We start from the raw sequence: 17,602 nt of genomic DNA on the forward strand, positions 1-17,602 counted from the left end.
AGTCCTATGGCCCTTAGGGTACAACGAAGCTAATGTTTCTTCATTAATGTAATTTCCACTGACATAATAATATAAATGGTGCTGAACTATTTGGTAGTGCCAAGGACTTTCAGAGCAAGAACTCTGAATTCCAGGTCTTCAGTAGCACCTAAAGGAGCAGGTAGCAAGAGATGTCTCCACAGGGGTGGCTTCCCAGGATGACGGTTAAAGGCACTGGGCTGCAAGCATTGATGTTTGTGAGACTTTTGAATTTAGGGACCTGTGCTTGTCTCCAACAGGATCAAAGGGGAGATGGTGGCTGTGGCAGTGACAGTGGTTTGACCCACCTGGAACATGCTAGGCACCCCATGCTTCACCTGAGTAGGTTTGCATGTCCCATGGGTGGCAGCTGGTTGGCTATTGGTAAGGATGGCTGGCCCCTTCACCAAAGTAGTTGCTTCCCCAGGTTATCACATAAAGGAAATGTTATCAACAGCCCTTGATTCTCCATCTTTCCTCCCCCAAAGGCACTTTTCTGCCCATATGTTACCATTTGGCCTTGCCTTAGTTTTGGAAGCTTAATTCCACTTCCAAGAGTAAGGTATCTGCTCCACATAAAGCCAGGATTTCAACTTCTCATTGTGGGTCTACCATCTAGTGGTGAAGTACAGCATTATAGGAATTCAGGGTTGATGCATATAGGGGAAAATAGATGGCATTTTCTAATCACTATGTATTAGATGTGATGGGTCCCCAAAACATATAGCGGTAAAAGGCAAGGAATGCCTTTATTAGCTTTATATGAAACTTTGTAGATAATTAAAATACGACTAGGGTTTATAAAGAGATGAATTCTCTTCACCATAATAGAAAATTATCCCCTCAAAACACTAATTAAAATTAAGAAGTGACTTAACCAAAGTTATATATGTTAAAAAAAAAATGAGGAAGAACTGAGAAACAAACAAATTTAAATGGGAAGTGAATGCTACAAAACTCAAAATTATGATAACCAAGCTCAGTGTTAAAGAGGAGATATGAAAAGATACCTCCTCCTCCTTTCTTTGCAGAAGTGAATGCCACTGTATATAATGTCAGACTTTTTTGAAGTGTTTTTCAGTTTTACAGAACTTTTTACTTCCTTTTAAAAATTTAAAGTACAGCTCTTTGGAAGAAATGAAAGAAGAATATAGAGAAAAATTTAAGTGATATAAAAACAAAAGATACCAATGAAAATGTGCATTATAATTTTTTTTTTAATTAAATAGGAAGAGGTAGAGCCAAGATGGCAGAGAGAGAGCAACCCAGCTGAACCCTAAATGTTGCAACATTCCCCTCCAAACAACTTTAAAACGTTGGCTGTTAGTATAAAGTACATACAATTGTGTTGGGAAAAATCCCTTTTTCTCTATTCACTTTAGTATTTTTGTCATGAATGTATGCTTTCTGCATCTGATATCACCTTTTATAAAAAGATTTTGGACATATATGTTTTATTGGAATGATAGTCTCTCTGATGATGAAATAGCCTTGTATGTTTGATATAATCTTTTCTGGGTCATGATGAATCATTTTCTTCATTCTATTGGCTGATATTTTATTTAATATTTTTGCATCTAAACTCATCAACAAAAATGGTCTAAAATTTTTGTTTTTCATGTTATCTTTATCTGGTTTTACAGTTGGTACTATGTGTGGAACAAATGGCTTCTTTGAATGTTTTAAAGAATGCCACTATGAAACAATCTAGATAAAGTTTTCCCAGTCCCTAATTTTTTGATGACTTGTTTGTTCCTCTAAGATTGGTCTAATAAAATTATTCATTTCCAAAAAATAAATAAATGAATGAAATGAGAAGAAGCTAAGTTTTCATTTCCAATTATTTTGTGACCTGTGGGAATAAGATCACTCACTTGAATCAACAGAGAAGATAAAGACTCTTAAATTCTATCAGAATCATAGAAGGAACATCAGAGGTGATCTAGTTTAACCCCCAGGTGAACAAAAATCCCATCTGCACCAGCCCCAACACCAAGTCTCTACCAAGCAGTTTAGTTTTAACCATTTTAGAAAGATTTTCTTTTTTTTTCTTCTTCTTCTTCTTTTTTTTTAAAATTTATTTGACATTCATTTTAACAAAATTTTGGGTTCCAAATTTTCTCCCCTTTTGTCCCCTCCCCCCCCAAACACCGAGCATTCTAATTGCCCCTATCACCAATCTGCTCTCTCTTCTATCATCCCTCTCTGCCCTTGTCTCCGTCTTCTCTTTTGTCCTGTAGGGCCAGATAACTTTCTATACCCCTTTACCTGTATTTCTTATTTCCTAGTGGCAAGAACATTACTCGACAGTTGTTCCTAACACTTTGAGTTTCAACTTCTTTACCTCCCTCCCTCCCCACCCCTTCCCTTTGAAAGATTTTCTTTATATCGATAAAACCTGGCTCTTCTTCAATTTCTTATTGTTTTTATGTCTCTCCTCTGGGGTCAAACAGAACAAAAAGCCTAACCTCATCTTCATCAGAGAGCCCTTTAAAGACTCAAAATGGCTACCATTCTATCCCTCATCCCCTTAAATCTTCTCTTTTCTAGGTTACATTTTACCAGGTCCTTCTAATTTGACATGGTTTCCAGTCTTTTCACTATTTTGGCTGCCCCACGCTGGACTACTTCAAATTGTCAATGTCTTTGCCCAAAAAGTAGGACTCTGAACCATATCTCACTTTGTCACAGACTTTCCAAGTCATCCATAACAATGCTGCTATGTTCAGCTATGTTGTCATCAATGAAACAAGATGTTTATTCTTACCCTTTGTAAATTTTGTATAGTGAACACGTCTTTTTGAGGATTTTGACTTCTCTTCAAGGCTAAAGGATTTTTTCTCCTTGTTACCCGAAAAATCTAAAATAAAGATAGAAAAGTTCAATGAGCATTATCTCTATTAAGTTACATAATCTCATTCATATAAAACTTTTAAGAGCACTATAATGTATAAGTGCTATAATTAATATCTAGTGGTTTGTAATGGATGATGTAAAGAAAGTACTTAAGCTAGCCTTTGTCCTTCAGAAATTTATAAAGTCTGTGGAATGCATAATTAAGCCTTTAAAAAAATAAAGAAATGTGGCTAAAGAAGGCTATTCCTCATTCAGAATACCAAAGCAAATTACTGGCAAACCTAGCACCAGAACTCACTGGTTCCTGCCATTCCTGGGATATTCACTTGCCATATGGGCTATTATTCATAAGAATGTATATATGTAAATTATAAAGTTAGGTCTTATATAAATCTTATAGATAACTAATCACTTCCCAACTTTTACACCTCAGCTGTAAACCAAGTTGCATCTCTTCTCTCACTGTGATCTTACAACTTCATTCAAAAACAACCTTGGTTTAAAGTTTAGATAGTGTAATTACCAAGAAATAGAAAGTCTCAGAAAGTATATTATAAAAAGTAATAGCTTGCAGAAAATGATTATGTCTCCTCTGAAAAAGACTGAAATCTCTTAAGTTCTGCCTTACAAAAAAATATAGATCTGGGTTAGAAGGGAGGGGGGAAGAATAAGGGTCCTTTAGTCACACACCTATATGCAATAAGCTTTAGTTTCAAAAAATCACAAAGCTAGACAAAGAGTAAGAGACAAAAACCTAAGTTATAGTTTCTTAGAACACTTCTAATAAGGTGTATAATGAATTCTTATCCACTAATTTCAAAATTTTCTCCATCTAGTTCCCAGGAACAATTGGCTCTAAAGTTTACAAAGGCATTCCAATTATGGATTTTTTTATTTTTTGGTAAATCAAATAATACCACTGAAACTTACAGTCTCTTATCTTTTAGTGGCATACCAGGATTCAATGACAGAATTAATATACCAATGAAAATCAAAAAGCTATTAAGTTTCTTTGATTTTCAAATCTGATAAGTGATTTTCAATTCAGAGGCCAGGACATACTTTACTATATATGGGCTATGTTCACTCCTAGCTCCTAGTAAATTCCAGACATCAGAAACCTATTTTAAAATGGGAGTAAACATAAGGTCTACTGTCACACAATCAGGAAGTGAGAAGGCAGCATGATCCTGGAGGCCTTGACAACTAGTCTCAGCATGGATTTCCTCTGAACCCTATCTCTGAGACTTAGTCCAACCTGTTGCTTTTTTATTGCCCACTGTCACTCAGGAGACACACCTCTTGCTTTTGGTTAGGCTTCTCTCTATTGTAGAAATAGGTACACCACCACTCCTTCCTTTGTGTCCCACAAACAGTGACAGTTTACAGAGACTAGCCTGCCTAAAGGTAGCATCTTGATAGAACTGAAGGAAATGGTGCCTCATGCTATGAGTAGGCTGATCTCAACATGCATGAGCATTCTATGATTCAAAGTGTGATTCAGTTTTACGGGCAGACGCTGCACAGCTCTTCTCCACTATTCTCTAACTCCAGAGCCAGGACTTTTCTGCTATGCACTATTCTTTCAGTCTCAATCATTCTATCAGCCTGTTTCGATTAAAAAAAATTTTTTTGATATAAAGTACTTCATAAGACTGTTTTTGCAACCTATTTTTTTGTTTCCAATAGTGTTAATAAGTAGATCTAATTTCTGACAAAGGTTTGCATATTCAAAATCAAAATAACAGTTTACATTCGCCAAAGTTTCTCTTAAAGGAAGACTTGGGCAACTATTAATTACATGTTACATGAACCATCCTGAACTGTCTGGAAGCCTAGCACAGTGGAAACGTTCTGGCTTTGGAGGCACAGATCCTAGGTTTGGATCCTGGACTCTGTGTGACTTCCAGCAAGTCCCTTAACCTTCTTGGGCCTATTTCCTCACATGTGAAACAGGAGGCCAGGCCAAGATCCCCTCTGAGGTTTCTTCCAGGCCTAAACACATAATCCTATGAGATGTTCACACAGGACTGATGGCAACATGGATTGAGCACCCTCTTGTGGCACTGACATAGAATTTCATGCTCAAGGTAAAGCTATCCACCCAGAAGTAAAACCAAATTGGTGATATTTGATTTATGGGGAAAAAAAGGACAATAGGACATAACTAGGAATATTTACTCTATATGAAGAGAAACCAGAATATCAATAGTTGATATGTGGTAAGTATAACCACAACTACTTCACCTTCAATACTTAGCAGCATACCTCACTCATAGTGTTTCAGAAATGCTTATGAAATTGAACATGCATCCATTCTGTTAGGTGTGAAAGACGCTTAGCTTCCTACGTCCCTGAAGCCCTCCCTACCTTTCAGAGGGTCCTTAAGAACGTACCTACATCTAGACCAGAGGGGCTCTCTTTGTTTTACCTCAATCCAAACAAGCACCTCCCACCTGAATGAAACTGGGAGTTAATCAAGGAGAGTATAGGTTGTTCAAAATGTGTGCATTTTTTGCACCACTAAGATAATAGTATTTTAAACATGAGCAAACATCTTGTTAAAGGAGATCTAAGGATTTATTTTGCTCCCTGATGTCTTTTTTAATAGCCCACAAACAATGAAGGAAGTGGTATTTGTATTCTCTGCACTTTTCAGTTGGTTAACTGCTACAATACAGGCTCGCTCAGGGAAAAAGCCAGAAGACAGAGCTAATCTCTCCTAATGGCTGTGTCATCCTGTGTCATTACTGTGACTCTGCAGATCAGAAGCCTAATACCTCCCTTGGGGAACCTTCAACCTTCTTGGAAACTGGAGCTAGAACCTTCCTTGGTAATATAAACCAGGCTTGAGAGGCAACATGGCCCAGGATAAAGCAGAAGTCCTGGATCAGCTATTTAATGTTTAACCTTGAGTAAGTAACTGACTGAGAGCCTGGGTCCTGTAAGTAATATTACTTATACTACCTACTTCAGAGGGGAGAAAATGAGAGAATGTATAAGAAGCACTTTATAAACTTGGGACATGCTATATAAATCCAAGTTATATTTAATCATGTCCTCATTAATAAATTTGTTATTTATTGTCCTCTGACTTGGATAGACATTACCCAGTAATCCAAGTTTTGTTCCACGCTTTGCTTAAAAAACAATCTGTAACTTGACTTTAGGCCCTTCATAGGGAACAAATGAATATAAGCAAATTCTGTAATCTGGGTAAAAAAGAGATTTCAATGTTTTGAAATCTTTTTTACACTTCATTTAGATGTGCCTAAAAAGTTACATTTTATGAAAAAAATTCTGTGAAAAACCTTTGAAACTGAACAGTCACATCTAGTGAATGCCGAAAACAAAAAGGGAGTTGTGGAAAGGAGAGGTTGTTGTAGTCATATGCAGATTTCTAGATACCAGAAAGAAAGGAGAAAGCTTAGGGTTGGTGACAGTGAAGTCCCTGTGAATGCTGGACCAATGAGTATTAACAAAACATAGGCACTGGAATAATGTGGAGAGCTTTGACTCAGGAGTCAATCCTACCTCAGGGCTTCTACCCGTCCTCAGGCAGGTGACTTTACCTCTTTGGGACTTATTTTCCTCATCTGTAAGATGAGAATACTGGGCTCATACCTTCTAAGGAAACTTTCAGCTCTATCACCATGGTCTCATACTATATTTCTTCATTTTCACAAGGAAAAAGGGGAAAACAAGGGAGCACAAAAAGCATGCTTCTGCTAAATACTCTGTGAATACAAAGGAGTTCGGTACTTTCTTCTGCAGTGATTAGCACAAATTTTAAAAAAATACTGAAAAAGAAAAGTTACCAGGGTTTTGATAAAGTCTAGAATTATGTCAGGGTCTTGAGCCCTTGAAGGAGCCAAAAAAGAAAAGGATAGTCTGAGTTAGAAAAGTTGTGACACAGAACCATGGTCAGAGTAACAGAATTGCTAACAGTCAAAAATTACTAAGATTGGAGTTTATTTGTACCTAGCTATTTGTACATCTTTAACCTTGCTCTAGCTGGTATTTTATAAAATAATGACTAATAAATACTTATGCTCAATTACTTTAATAAAATAATTTTATTTTTATATTAAAAAATTGGGAGGCAAATATGTTCTTTGATTCAGTCACCCACCTAGGAAGCCGAACCATCTGAGCATGAGAGTTTAAGCCAAATGTTTACTGTTTACCCAGGGACTGTGTATCAAACTCTTGAGAGTTAAATTTTCAATCAAAATTTAAAAAGTGACTGGCAAAAGCCACAATGAATTACAATTACATTTACACTTTTTACAATTACTTGTAATTATTAATGTAAACAGGATTTCTCTAATTTATACAAGACCTTATTCTCTCAGGTAAGGGATAACATGCTTGAATTTTAATTTGTGAAAAATTCACACTTTGCCTTATTCAATAGAGGACCATTTCCAGTCAATGATCTCCCAAGAGGACAGTTCTTAATAAGGCAAAAAGAATTTCTTAAGTCAACAAATGACTAGTTTTTACAACATGACTATAGATAATACTGAGATTAATGTAAATCTACTACATGGGTCTTAGCTGTAACAAATATACAAATTCAAATCCACAGATCCACATCTAATTTCCATGAGATACTACTACCCCCAAATATAAGCTCTTCCTGAAAATGCAAAGGCAGCAGCCATTGCTTCCTCCTGCTTGTAGCTTCACTTTCACACCAAGCACTGTCATACTCTAATTGTTCGCAACAATTACCAGCATATCCTGGCCTAACTTTCGATGCCATCCAATGAAGCCCTTTTCCTTTAAAAAACACAACAAAAATCTTCATAAAGGAATGTAATGTGAAATCTTGCAGGTAATAGTAAAGCATGAGGTCTTTCTGGATTGTTGTTGTTCAGTCATCCTGACTGTGACTCCCTTGAGGTCACAAAGATAATGGAGTGATTTGCCATTTGCTTTTCCAGCCCATTTTTCAGATGACAAATGGAGGCAAACAGGATTAAATGACACAACTAGTAAGTCTCTGAGGGCACATTTGAACTCAGGTGTTTTCCTGATGCCAGACCTGGTGTTCTATCCACTGTACCACCTAATCCAGTCTCATGGCTGGATTACTTTTTAAAATTTTTGATGGATTACTTTTAAAAATTCTTACAGAATGTCCCACATAAAATATTAATATCTTGAAATTAACTTTATACTTAAGAGTTTTCATGATCACAATTAGAATAAAATTTTATATTAAGTAATTATATAATGGGGAGAAAAAAATGAACACTACTCAGTGTAATCACTTAGTTCATAAACCTAAAAACATATTATGAGTAGTATAATAAATCATTATACATTTTGTTGTTGTTGAAAGGGGTTTGCAGAAAAAAAATGTTAAGGAACCACTGCTGTATACCATGTTCTGAAACATATGCACTTACATAACTCAGCCAAATGATTTTTTTTCCCTTGTAAATTACTGGTCCAATTTCATCTGAGAGACTTTAGCTTTCTTTGAGAATATGTACCATTCTGAGGTTTAAGGCAATCAGCACTATAATATTGTCTCCAAAGAGGAGCACTTGGAAAACCTCAGCATCTCTAAGGAATTCTTCTTTTACTTGGTTTCTGGGTAATCTAGCTTCAAAGACGCTTCCAAAAACTACTGAGTTTTGTGCTACTTTTATGGCAAAGATCAGCAGAGAGAGCTTAAGCTCTTCATGATTATCTGCCATGAAATTTTCTTTCAGCTGTGGTTACACTGGCGCTCCAAACAGTTCTGCCAGAAGCACCTACCCAAATTCCCAAATTGCCCCATCAAAACCTCACATTTTTAATATTTTAAAAATAAAGGACATGTGAAGATATTACCTGCATCCAAAGAAAAAAGTGATAAATAGAAGTATGTATAGAATAATTTTACATATATATGCTAACTTGTGTCTGATAGAAACCATCTCTAGGGGAGGGGGGGAAGGGAGGAGAAAAAAAGGTAAAAAAGGGAAATTTATATGATAACTTTGTTGCATATTTAGAGGGAATAGCAAGTTGTACATGGTAGATCTGCAATGTTATATGCAATCATCTTTTCTATTGCACTGCGTTATGGAAATGCTTGTTTTGTTCCATGAATTGAAAATAAAACAAATTTTAAAAAAACAAGTAAATGTAAAATCAGAAAAAAAAAAAACCCCAACAACACCCAAATGATTCAAAGACTCTGAGGAAGACAGTGTTAGATGGCATATTTCTTTTTCTTAGTGGGTTTTAGACTAGTTCTTCACTAACCAATTAACAACACAGACAATCAAGATAAGCTTTCATTCATCTCTAACTCTTGCAATTCTTACAGCTAGAAAAATAATGTATAGCAATGGAGTCAGAGGAACAAAATTCTATTATACCATAACAATTTGACTCCTAATGAAGAACTCATTTTCAGATGGTATTATCAATCATTCAGTCAACAAGCACTGTATTTATTAAGCATCTACTAAATAGAAGGTCCTGTGCTAAGTGCTCAGGATATAAGTCCAAAAAAGAAGCAATTATACTCCAGGACCTGATTTAAGGCTGCAAAGCTTTGTTTTTACATCAACCACCCAAGCTCCAACACAAGCATCTGTCAGAACAAAGGGCAACTGTTAAACAAAAGCAACTCAAATAAATTTGACAGTTTATGAAATATTTTTTTTACCCAGTCTCCTACCTTTCTATCTAATGTTTAGTAAACTCTAACACTTCTATAAAATCTTTACAAGCCACAACCTTGCACAGCCCTCCCTCATTCGAAACAAAGTCAAGTGCAAATCATATCATCATTTCTCTGATGGCATGGTCTTCTTCGAAAACAAAAGAGGAACACAAACTGTGAGTAGAGTGAATGGCCTGAATGGGGACCCAGTTAGTTAGGTAAATTAGCTCATCCTCTCTCTCAACTTGGGGTTTATTGGAGTTTACTGGCTTGATTCCTTCCTTCACTTCCCTTCCCTAAAACCTTAGACCCAGTGCACTCTGAAGCCCATAGATTGAACAACCAGGGGTCCCTGCCCAAGCTCTACTCAAAGGCTGTTTTTGGACACTCTTGGCTTAGAGTGAATGTTAATAGTAACAGTTTCTGGTCAAAACAATAATCTGAGGCTCCCACTCCTCCCAGCTTGATTTATTTGTTTGTTTATTTATTCCTTTTCTAATTAAAGGAGCTATCCCCTGACTGAGTGGGTATTACCTCACTTTATGTGACTACCTAAAAAGCCTTAGCCTGAAAGGCCAAGGTCTCCCATTGCACCCTGGGCAGTCTCCAGTCAACCTGATGAATATCTGGTCACTGGATCCAGATGGCTCAGGAGAAGAAAATGAAGCTGGTGACCTTGCACAGATCTCCGTTACTCAAAACAAAGTCAAGTGCAAGTCATGTCATCATTTCTCTTATGGTCTTTTTCAAAAAAAGGTGAACACAACAACAAGTCACAAGTTTACAATGCCAGTTTCTATTTTCTGCTTTGTGGCTTGCTAGCAGTTTTTAAATTTTTGTTCACAATCCTGTTTTCATTAAAAAACCATTATATTATTTCTGGTTCATCTTCTCTCTTCTAATACTGATTCTACTTTTTGTGAACCTGTTTGCTTATTGTCGTGGGAAAAACTCTTTTGTGTTTAAACAAAATCGGATTCTCATGTACAGAAGAACTAAAATATTTCCTTTATTTTCCCCAGAATTCTTTCTTATCCCCCATGGTTCTTTTTTTCAGTTTTTTCAAAAATATATTTTAATTATTTCATTATTTCCCAATTTTAATTAAAAAATTTTTAACCTTCACTTTTAAAAGTTTTGAGTTCCAAATTCTTTCCCTCCCATCCCTCTCCCACCCCTTGAAAAGTCAAGCAATCTGGCACCAATTATACATATTAAGTCATACAAAACATTTTCATATTAGTCATATTGCAAAATAAAATACACATACAAATAAAACTGAGAAAAATAAAGTAAAAATATGCTTCAATCTACACTCATTAAGTTCATTAAGGAACTAAAATATTTCTAAGAGAAATTTTTCTATCATCAGGATTATCTTATAACAATAACAAATAAAAACATTACAAATGCCAATAGAATTAAGACAGAATCCATCTTACAAATTTAGTGTCTAGAAGTAGAGACAAGACTCCATACCTTTTTTTTCTTGTCCATGACAACTGTTCAATTCAGCAAGAAGTTGATTAAATTCCTCTTGGGGAGCCAGCCAATTGTCCTGTGAACATGACATAATGTGTAAGGAATGATCCTGCTCAACAGGCATTTCACTATACTATCAATGTAAAGCATAACAATAAATATTAATGATGAAGATGATGATGACGACAAGAGCTAACATTTAGGGCTTCACTGAACATAAAGTGTTTACACGTATTATGTGATCTTCCTAAGAAGCTTTCAGGAAAAGTAGTGCAGAAATTATCCTCATTTTGCTTGTTAGGAAATAAAAGTACTAACTTGTCTGCGATCACAAACATTCAGAATTACTGACCTAAGCTAATTTTTTGGGGAAGGGGGTCTATCCTTTTAAACAGAACGATGTTCCTAGATGACTCAAAACTTCAGTTACAATAATCTCAGTTTTCTGCTCTGGCCCAATCACAATGTCATAACTGATATAAGTAACTAATGTAAGGAATTTAGCCTACATCTAGAAACTTTCATAAAAACTTCCCACCAGACATCACTGACTGACAAATTTAAGGAGGAAGACTTATCGGTACAGGGTGATGGAAACAGCAACAAATGTGGACGTGTGAGACTTAGGTTCAAATCTGAGTGTACTACCCACCAGGTGAGGGGCCCCTGGGGAGCAACCTCCAACGTTTCTGGGCCTCAGTTTCTTCATCTGTAAAATGAAATGACTGAATGAGATGACCTCTGAGGGCCCTTCCTGCTCTATACCTATGATCCTATTATGATACTTGGCAACCTTCTCCAACACGACAAAAACAGCAATGAAAAGTCTCATCCTGTTTTCCAGTAGTTAACCAGTTTATAGTTTTTATCTTACAACTCCATAAGGTCTTCTCCTCAAAAGCTTCCTCAGACACAGAAGTCATGTTTCCAAAGCATTCAAAGAAGTGACATATTGGCCAGTTGGCCACATATGCACAAGGACTAGCACCAATCTGAGCAAGATCAACAGGCAGTCACACTGATCTCACAGTGTCCTGACGATGAAAAAGGTCAATTTTCAATGATCTGGGCTGAAGGGTGGGAACACAGGAAACAGTAAGAATAAGAGAATAATTTACTATTAATAATTAAAGATGACTTTTACATAGTTCTTTAAGCTTTGCAAAGCACTGTACATGCATCATCTCAATTAAACTTCACAAGTGAATTGTGTGAACTTGTGAAGTAGCTACTAAAAAGTATTATTATCATCCTTGTTTTACAGATGAAAAAATTGAGGCTCACAGATGTGAGTGACATGCCCATGGTCATATAGCTAATAAGTTTTACATAGAGAAGACTGGAATCCAGTCTTTCCTGACAATAACCCCAATACTCTATCCTCTATGCCACAATAACTCTAGACTTGAAATGAATTTTTTCTCTAGAAAAAAGATCCAATTCCATGTTTTCTTAAGATTTTGATTTAATATTAAATTTTATTGTTGCTGTTCAGGTGTTTTAGTCATGTTCAACTCTCTGTGACCTTAGCAAACATACTAAAGTGGTTTGTCATTTTTTTCTCCAGGTCATTTTACAGATGAGGAACTAAGGCAAACAGGATTAAGTGACTTGCCTAGGGTCACACAGCTAGTAACTGTCTGGGGCCAGATTTAAATTCATGGGATAAGTCTTCCTAATTCCAAGCCCTGTGCTCCCTCCACTGTACCACCTAGCTGCCCCATATCAAATTTTATTTAATATCAAAATTAGTTTCCATTGCTTGAGTATGCATCAAATGGGATTAAGGGTCAGTAGAGGAAAAATAGTCAGAATGTCTTAGGTGGCAAAGAACCTAGATTCAAAATGAGTTGCAGTTAATACACAAACTGGATAGAAGACAACACTGTGATCATCAGTAACTGCCTAAGCAACCTAACGAAAAGCTTTAAATTGGCCACAGTAGGAATACTGCTTACCTCGTGATTGGCTGAGGCTCCCAGTCCAAGCTGGTTGTTTTTAACTTGAACTTTAATATGTTCTGTGGCTCCTTGCTCCTGAGCCCCTAGACCCTACAGAGACAAAATAAAGAGGATTTAATGCTGTGTACAAACATCAATTAATAATTATACCTGAAGATGTTCTGAATGACTGACAACTCACTTATAAGACAACTGTCCAGTCTGAGAACACTTTATAAATTTAAGAAATTATGCAAAAAATTATAAAATTATTTTTTTTAAACCAGAGCCATGATTTCACTGGTAAAGCAAACTCTTGGTAAGGAAACTACCTCTTTCAATGAGGATCAGTAACTTCTAGGCAACCAAGAGTCCTAGAGGCCTCACAGCCAGCATGTGGGAGGCAGCACTTGACTCCCCCTGACCCAGGCTGGCTCTCTATCCATGACAGGCTTGCCACATAATGAGAATGACAATGATGATAAATGAGAGCAGCTGACATTGACATAGCACTTTAAAATCTGCAAAGACTTTATGGACATCAATTCATTTAGCCTTACACCAGTTCTTTAAGGTAGATCCTACAGGAGTTATCTTTACTATACAAATGAGGAAAAAAAGCTGTGAGGTTAAGGGACCTGCTAATGGTCACATAGCCAGTAAATGTTAAAGGCACGATTTTAACTCAGATCTTTCTGATTCCACATCTTGCACTCTATCCACTAAAGCATGCTTTCACAGGTAAATAACTCTTTCTAATGCCTAAAATAAATAATGCCATATACTTATTTTGACATATTTTTTAGGAAGACTCAAAAAAAAGATGAATGAAATCGGGTATAAAATTAAAAGTACAACTATCTGTTCTGTCTTTAAGTCCATTTAAGTTCTGGTATATAATTAAGGACAACACAGAAGAGGTTAACAGTCCATTCTTATACTAGTAAAAAAAATATATGCACAGATTTAACTGGAGTTCAGGATAAATAAATTACTACTCCCAGAAGGTACTGATGCTTTCATTTAAGCGACTTAAAGCCATGAGTAAAGCAAAAGATTTTTTATATTAAATTTTATTTTTTTCAATCAACAAAAATACTCTCTCCCTCTCATACCTTTGCTTCAAATGAGAAAAGAAAAACAAAACCCATTACAAGCACATGTACAGTCAAACAGAACAGAATTTCAAACTGGCCATGTCCTTCCTATCTATCTGCATGTGCACGTGTCTATATGTACACAATGCATATTATATGAACATCTGTACACACCTCTCATGTTGTACTGAACCTTTTGCCTCTCAGGAGGTGGGCAGCACGGCTCATCAATAGTCTTCTGGAATAACTGGTTGGTCACTATGCTGATCAGAGTTCTTAAGTTTTTAAAACTGGTCTTGACAATATTGCTGTCATATAAATTGTTCTCCTTGTTCTAATGACTTCATTCTGCATCAGTTCATACAAGTCTTCCTAGTTTCTCTGAGGTCAAGGACAGTAACCAATCACATCTGCCTTCCTTCTCCCCACTCAGTGTATGCCTTTTCCCTTCCCTTTGCATTCTTCTTTTAAGATCATTAAAACAGAATGACTCCCTCCATGACCCCTGATGATGAGATGGTTCAGAGGGGATACATATATTATCTCCCAAGAGTAGATTAGCCGTTTATATTTGTTTATTCCTTAACTAGTATTTGCACTTCAAAGTTCCTATGCAGCCCTGGTCTTTTCATCAGGAATAGTTCAAAGTTCTCTATTTCATTAAAGATTCATTTTCTCCCCTATAGGATTATGAACAATATTCAGCTGTGCTGAGTAAGTCATTCTTGGCAGTGAGTGTGTGTGGGTGTGTGTGGGGGGGGTCTGGAATACTGTATTTCAAGCACTATGCTCCTTCAAAGTGGAGGCTACTAAATCACATATGATCCAGACTATGACTCCTCAGGACTTGAATTACTTCTTTCTAGCTGCATACAGTACTTTTTTATTTGACCTGGAAGCTCTAGATTTTGTCTCTATTTCTTTTTTGGGGGGGGGAGGGGGGAGATTCTCATAAGCTATTTGTTAAGTGACTTGTCCAGAATCAGTTCTTAACCTATGACCAAGAACATAAATATATTCACATCTATAAATCAAGGAATAAAAATATTCTTCTATTCAGTAAACATTTATTAAAAGTTTATGCTCAAGGCACTATGCTAGTCATCAGGGATGGAGACACAAAGACAAAACTGAAATAGCCCCTACCTTTAAAGAGCATATATTTAATGGGAGGACAAAACATTCACATGGATAAGTAATTACAAATTTTGGCCAGGGAGCACTAACCAATAAGAAGATAAGGAAGGGCCTTGTATAGGAGATAGCCCCTAATACAAGAAGTGGAGGTGAGCAGAGAGGGTGCTCAAAGTAAGGTATGCAAAGGAGCTGGAATACCATGGATAGGGAATGGCCAGGAGACCAGTTTGGCTAGAATGCAGAGTATGACGGGTGGGGTGGGGTGGGGTGGAGGATGGGAAAGGAATGGAGGGGAGAATAGTATGAAAAAGGCTTCAAAATAGAGGTTGGAAATAGGCTGTGAAGGGCTGGAATGCCAAACTGAAGAATTTGTGCTATATTGTATTTTAGAGGCAATAGCAAACCACTGAAAATTCTTGAGCAGGGAGTCTCATAATCAGATCAGTGTTTTAGAAATATCAATTTGGCAACTACATAGAGTATTCTGGAAGCATGAAAAATCACATTTTCATAGCTGAAGGTTCCTTTTATTTTTTTCTAAAATACCTTTCCCTTGGACCATCCCATCTTCTCCAGCATTTTTTGGCCAAACTTGGAATCATCATTACTCCATGCAGTGTTCCTTGGATCCGCAGACCATTTCTGCTTCCGCCGAGCTATAAACAATGGAAATGCGTCTTTAGTAACTTAATGTCTAAACAAAGAAATGCTAAATGAGACATGTAAATACATACAGTATAAAATTTTAAAATATAATCTAAATCTCTCTGACACAGGGTAGATATGTTAACACTACTGAATTGTCAAAAGAACTTGATTTTTGTCCCAGTTTCACAATCGCAGCCAAACAAACTGCCAACAAATGAGGGACATACACTGGAACATTCTGGCTTTCATCACTGATAGGTCAGCACACTGTCAGGTACAGCTGCTAAGACTATTGGGGAGAGGAGGGATAAATCACTAGGTGAACGTAGATCAAAGCTTGAATTCTTTAAAAAGAAAAAGGGGCCATCAGTTACAGGGTCATAGAACTAAAAGTTCAACTCTCTCCCTTACATAAGTCAATTTTCAATGTTAAGGTTTGCACTAGGTTTTTTGCCTGTTTGTTTTTAAATTAGCTTCAGGGATACAGACATGGCAGGACAACAGTTCTTGTAAAAAAAGATCTGGGGCTACAAGTTCAATATGGATCAACAGAATGACAAGGGTGTCAAAACCCTAACATGCCATTACTATGATGCACTAGGAGGGGCAATATTCAGAGTGGAGGTGTCACCAGCTCTGCTTTGCTTGGGTCTGGCTGTTATCCGGAATACTCTATTCCGTTCTGAGTACCATACATTACTATGCAAAGTGGAGAATGTTCAGAAGAGGATTCTTTAAAAGATGGTGAAAGGACTAAAGAAGATTCTACATAAGGACCACTGAGAAATGAGCCCCCTTTTGGGGAGAATACCTTGGAAACAAAAAGGCTCACAAAGGACATGATAGCTCTCTCTGAATATTTGAAGGGCTGAAATACAGAAGGATGAGACTTGTTATAGTGACCCCAGAAAGCAGAATTAGGATCTTTGGGTAAGAGTTACAGATAGGTAGCTGACGCTTAATGGAAATCTTCCTAACAGACCTCTCTAAAAGCTGAATGGGCTGCCTCAGGAAGCAATGGGTTTCCTCACATCAGAAGAGACTAAATAACTACTTGTTGGGGAAGTGGTAGAAGAAATTCTTGGACAGGAAGGCCTCTGGGATCTCACTTAGCTTTATGGCTGTGATCTTACAGGACAGTTATAAACATGAAATATTACACAGAGACGTTTTTAAGTTCCTCAGAAGACAGGCACATAAAAGGACACAGAATTACAATTTAAAAGGGCCTATATGATATTTATGTTCTTTTAAAAAGATGCACAAAAATGTCACCTTTAGAAATTCACTAATAATCCCATAATCCCTGCAATGATTGGTAACTTAGAGAATTAGGACAGCATTACATTGCATATTTTAGGAAACTCAATGTGACTTCAAGCAGCCACAGAGCAAAAAAAATTAGGGGGATAAGCAATATAAGTCTGTGGGGTTTTTTGTTTGTTTTGGTGGTGGTAATTACCCTTTACTTATTTTGATGTCTAAATATACTGCTAGTCAGTCAGATTATGTTACCTCAATGCCAAGGGTGACCTTATAATTCCTGGTACTAACTACACAGTAAATCTGAGAGTTATCATCAGTGAAAAGATTTATACTAATATCCTTGCAATTAGGAATTCTTAGAGAATAAGTTATTCTGGATAGTCAAGCTTTCCCTAGATTGCTGAAGGCTTACCATTTTAAATATCAAACTGCTTATATTTTGTTTTGAATAGAATTTTGAATGTACTGAATAATACATTTTTTCTAAA

The 17,602-nt window shown here is 36.6% G+C and overlaps 1 protein-coding gene across 1 annotated transcript in view; it reads right to left on the reverse strand.

Moving 5' to 3' along the window:
* Positions 1 to 17,602, reverse strand: part of PINX1 (PIN2 (TERF1) interacting telomerase inhibitor 1) — a 119,596-nt gene that overhangs the window by 98,706 nt on the left and 3,288 nt on the right. Inside the window, exons 2-5 of the mRNA XM_072634842.1 lie at positions 15,747 to 15,856; positions 12,985 to 13,077; positions 11,024 to 11,102; positions 2,786 to 2,878 (exon numbers count right to left, since the gene is read on the reverse strand). Coding sequence (XP_072490943.1) covers positions 2,786 to 2,878; positions 11,024 to 11,102; positions 12,985 to 13,077; positions 15,747 to 15,856 — 375 coding nt within the window. The remainder of the gene's footprint in view (positions 1 to 2,785; positions 2,879 to 11,023; positions 11,103 to 12,984; positions 13,078 to 15,746; positions 15,857 to 17,602) is intronic.

Source organism: Notamacropus eugenii, chromosome 1 (genome assembly GCF_028372415.1).
Source record: "Notamacropus eugenii isolate mMacEug1 chromosome 1, mMacEug1.pri_v2, whole genome shotgun sequence".
Lineage (NCBI taxonomy): Eukaryota > Metazoa > Chordata > Mammalia > Diprotodontia > Macropodidae > Notamacropus > Notamacropus eugenii.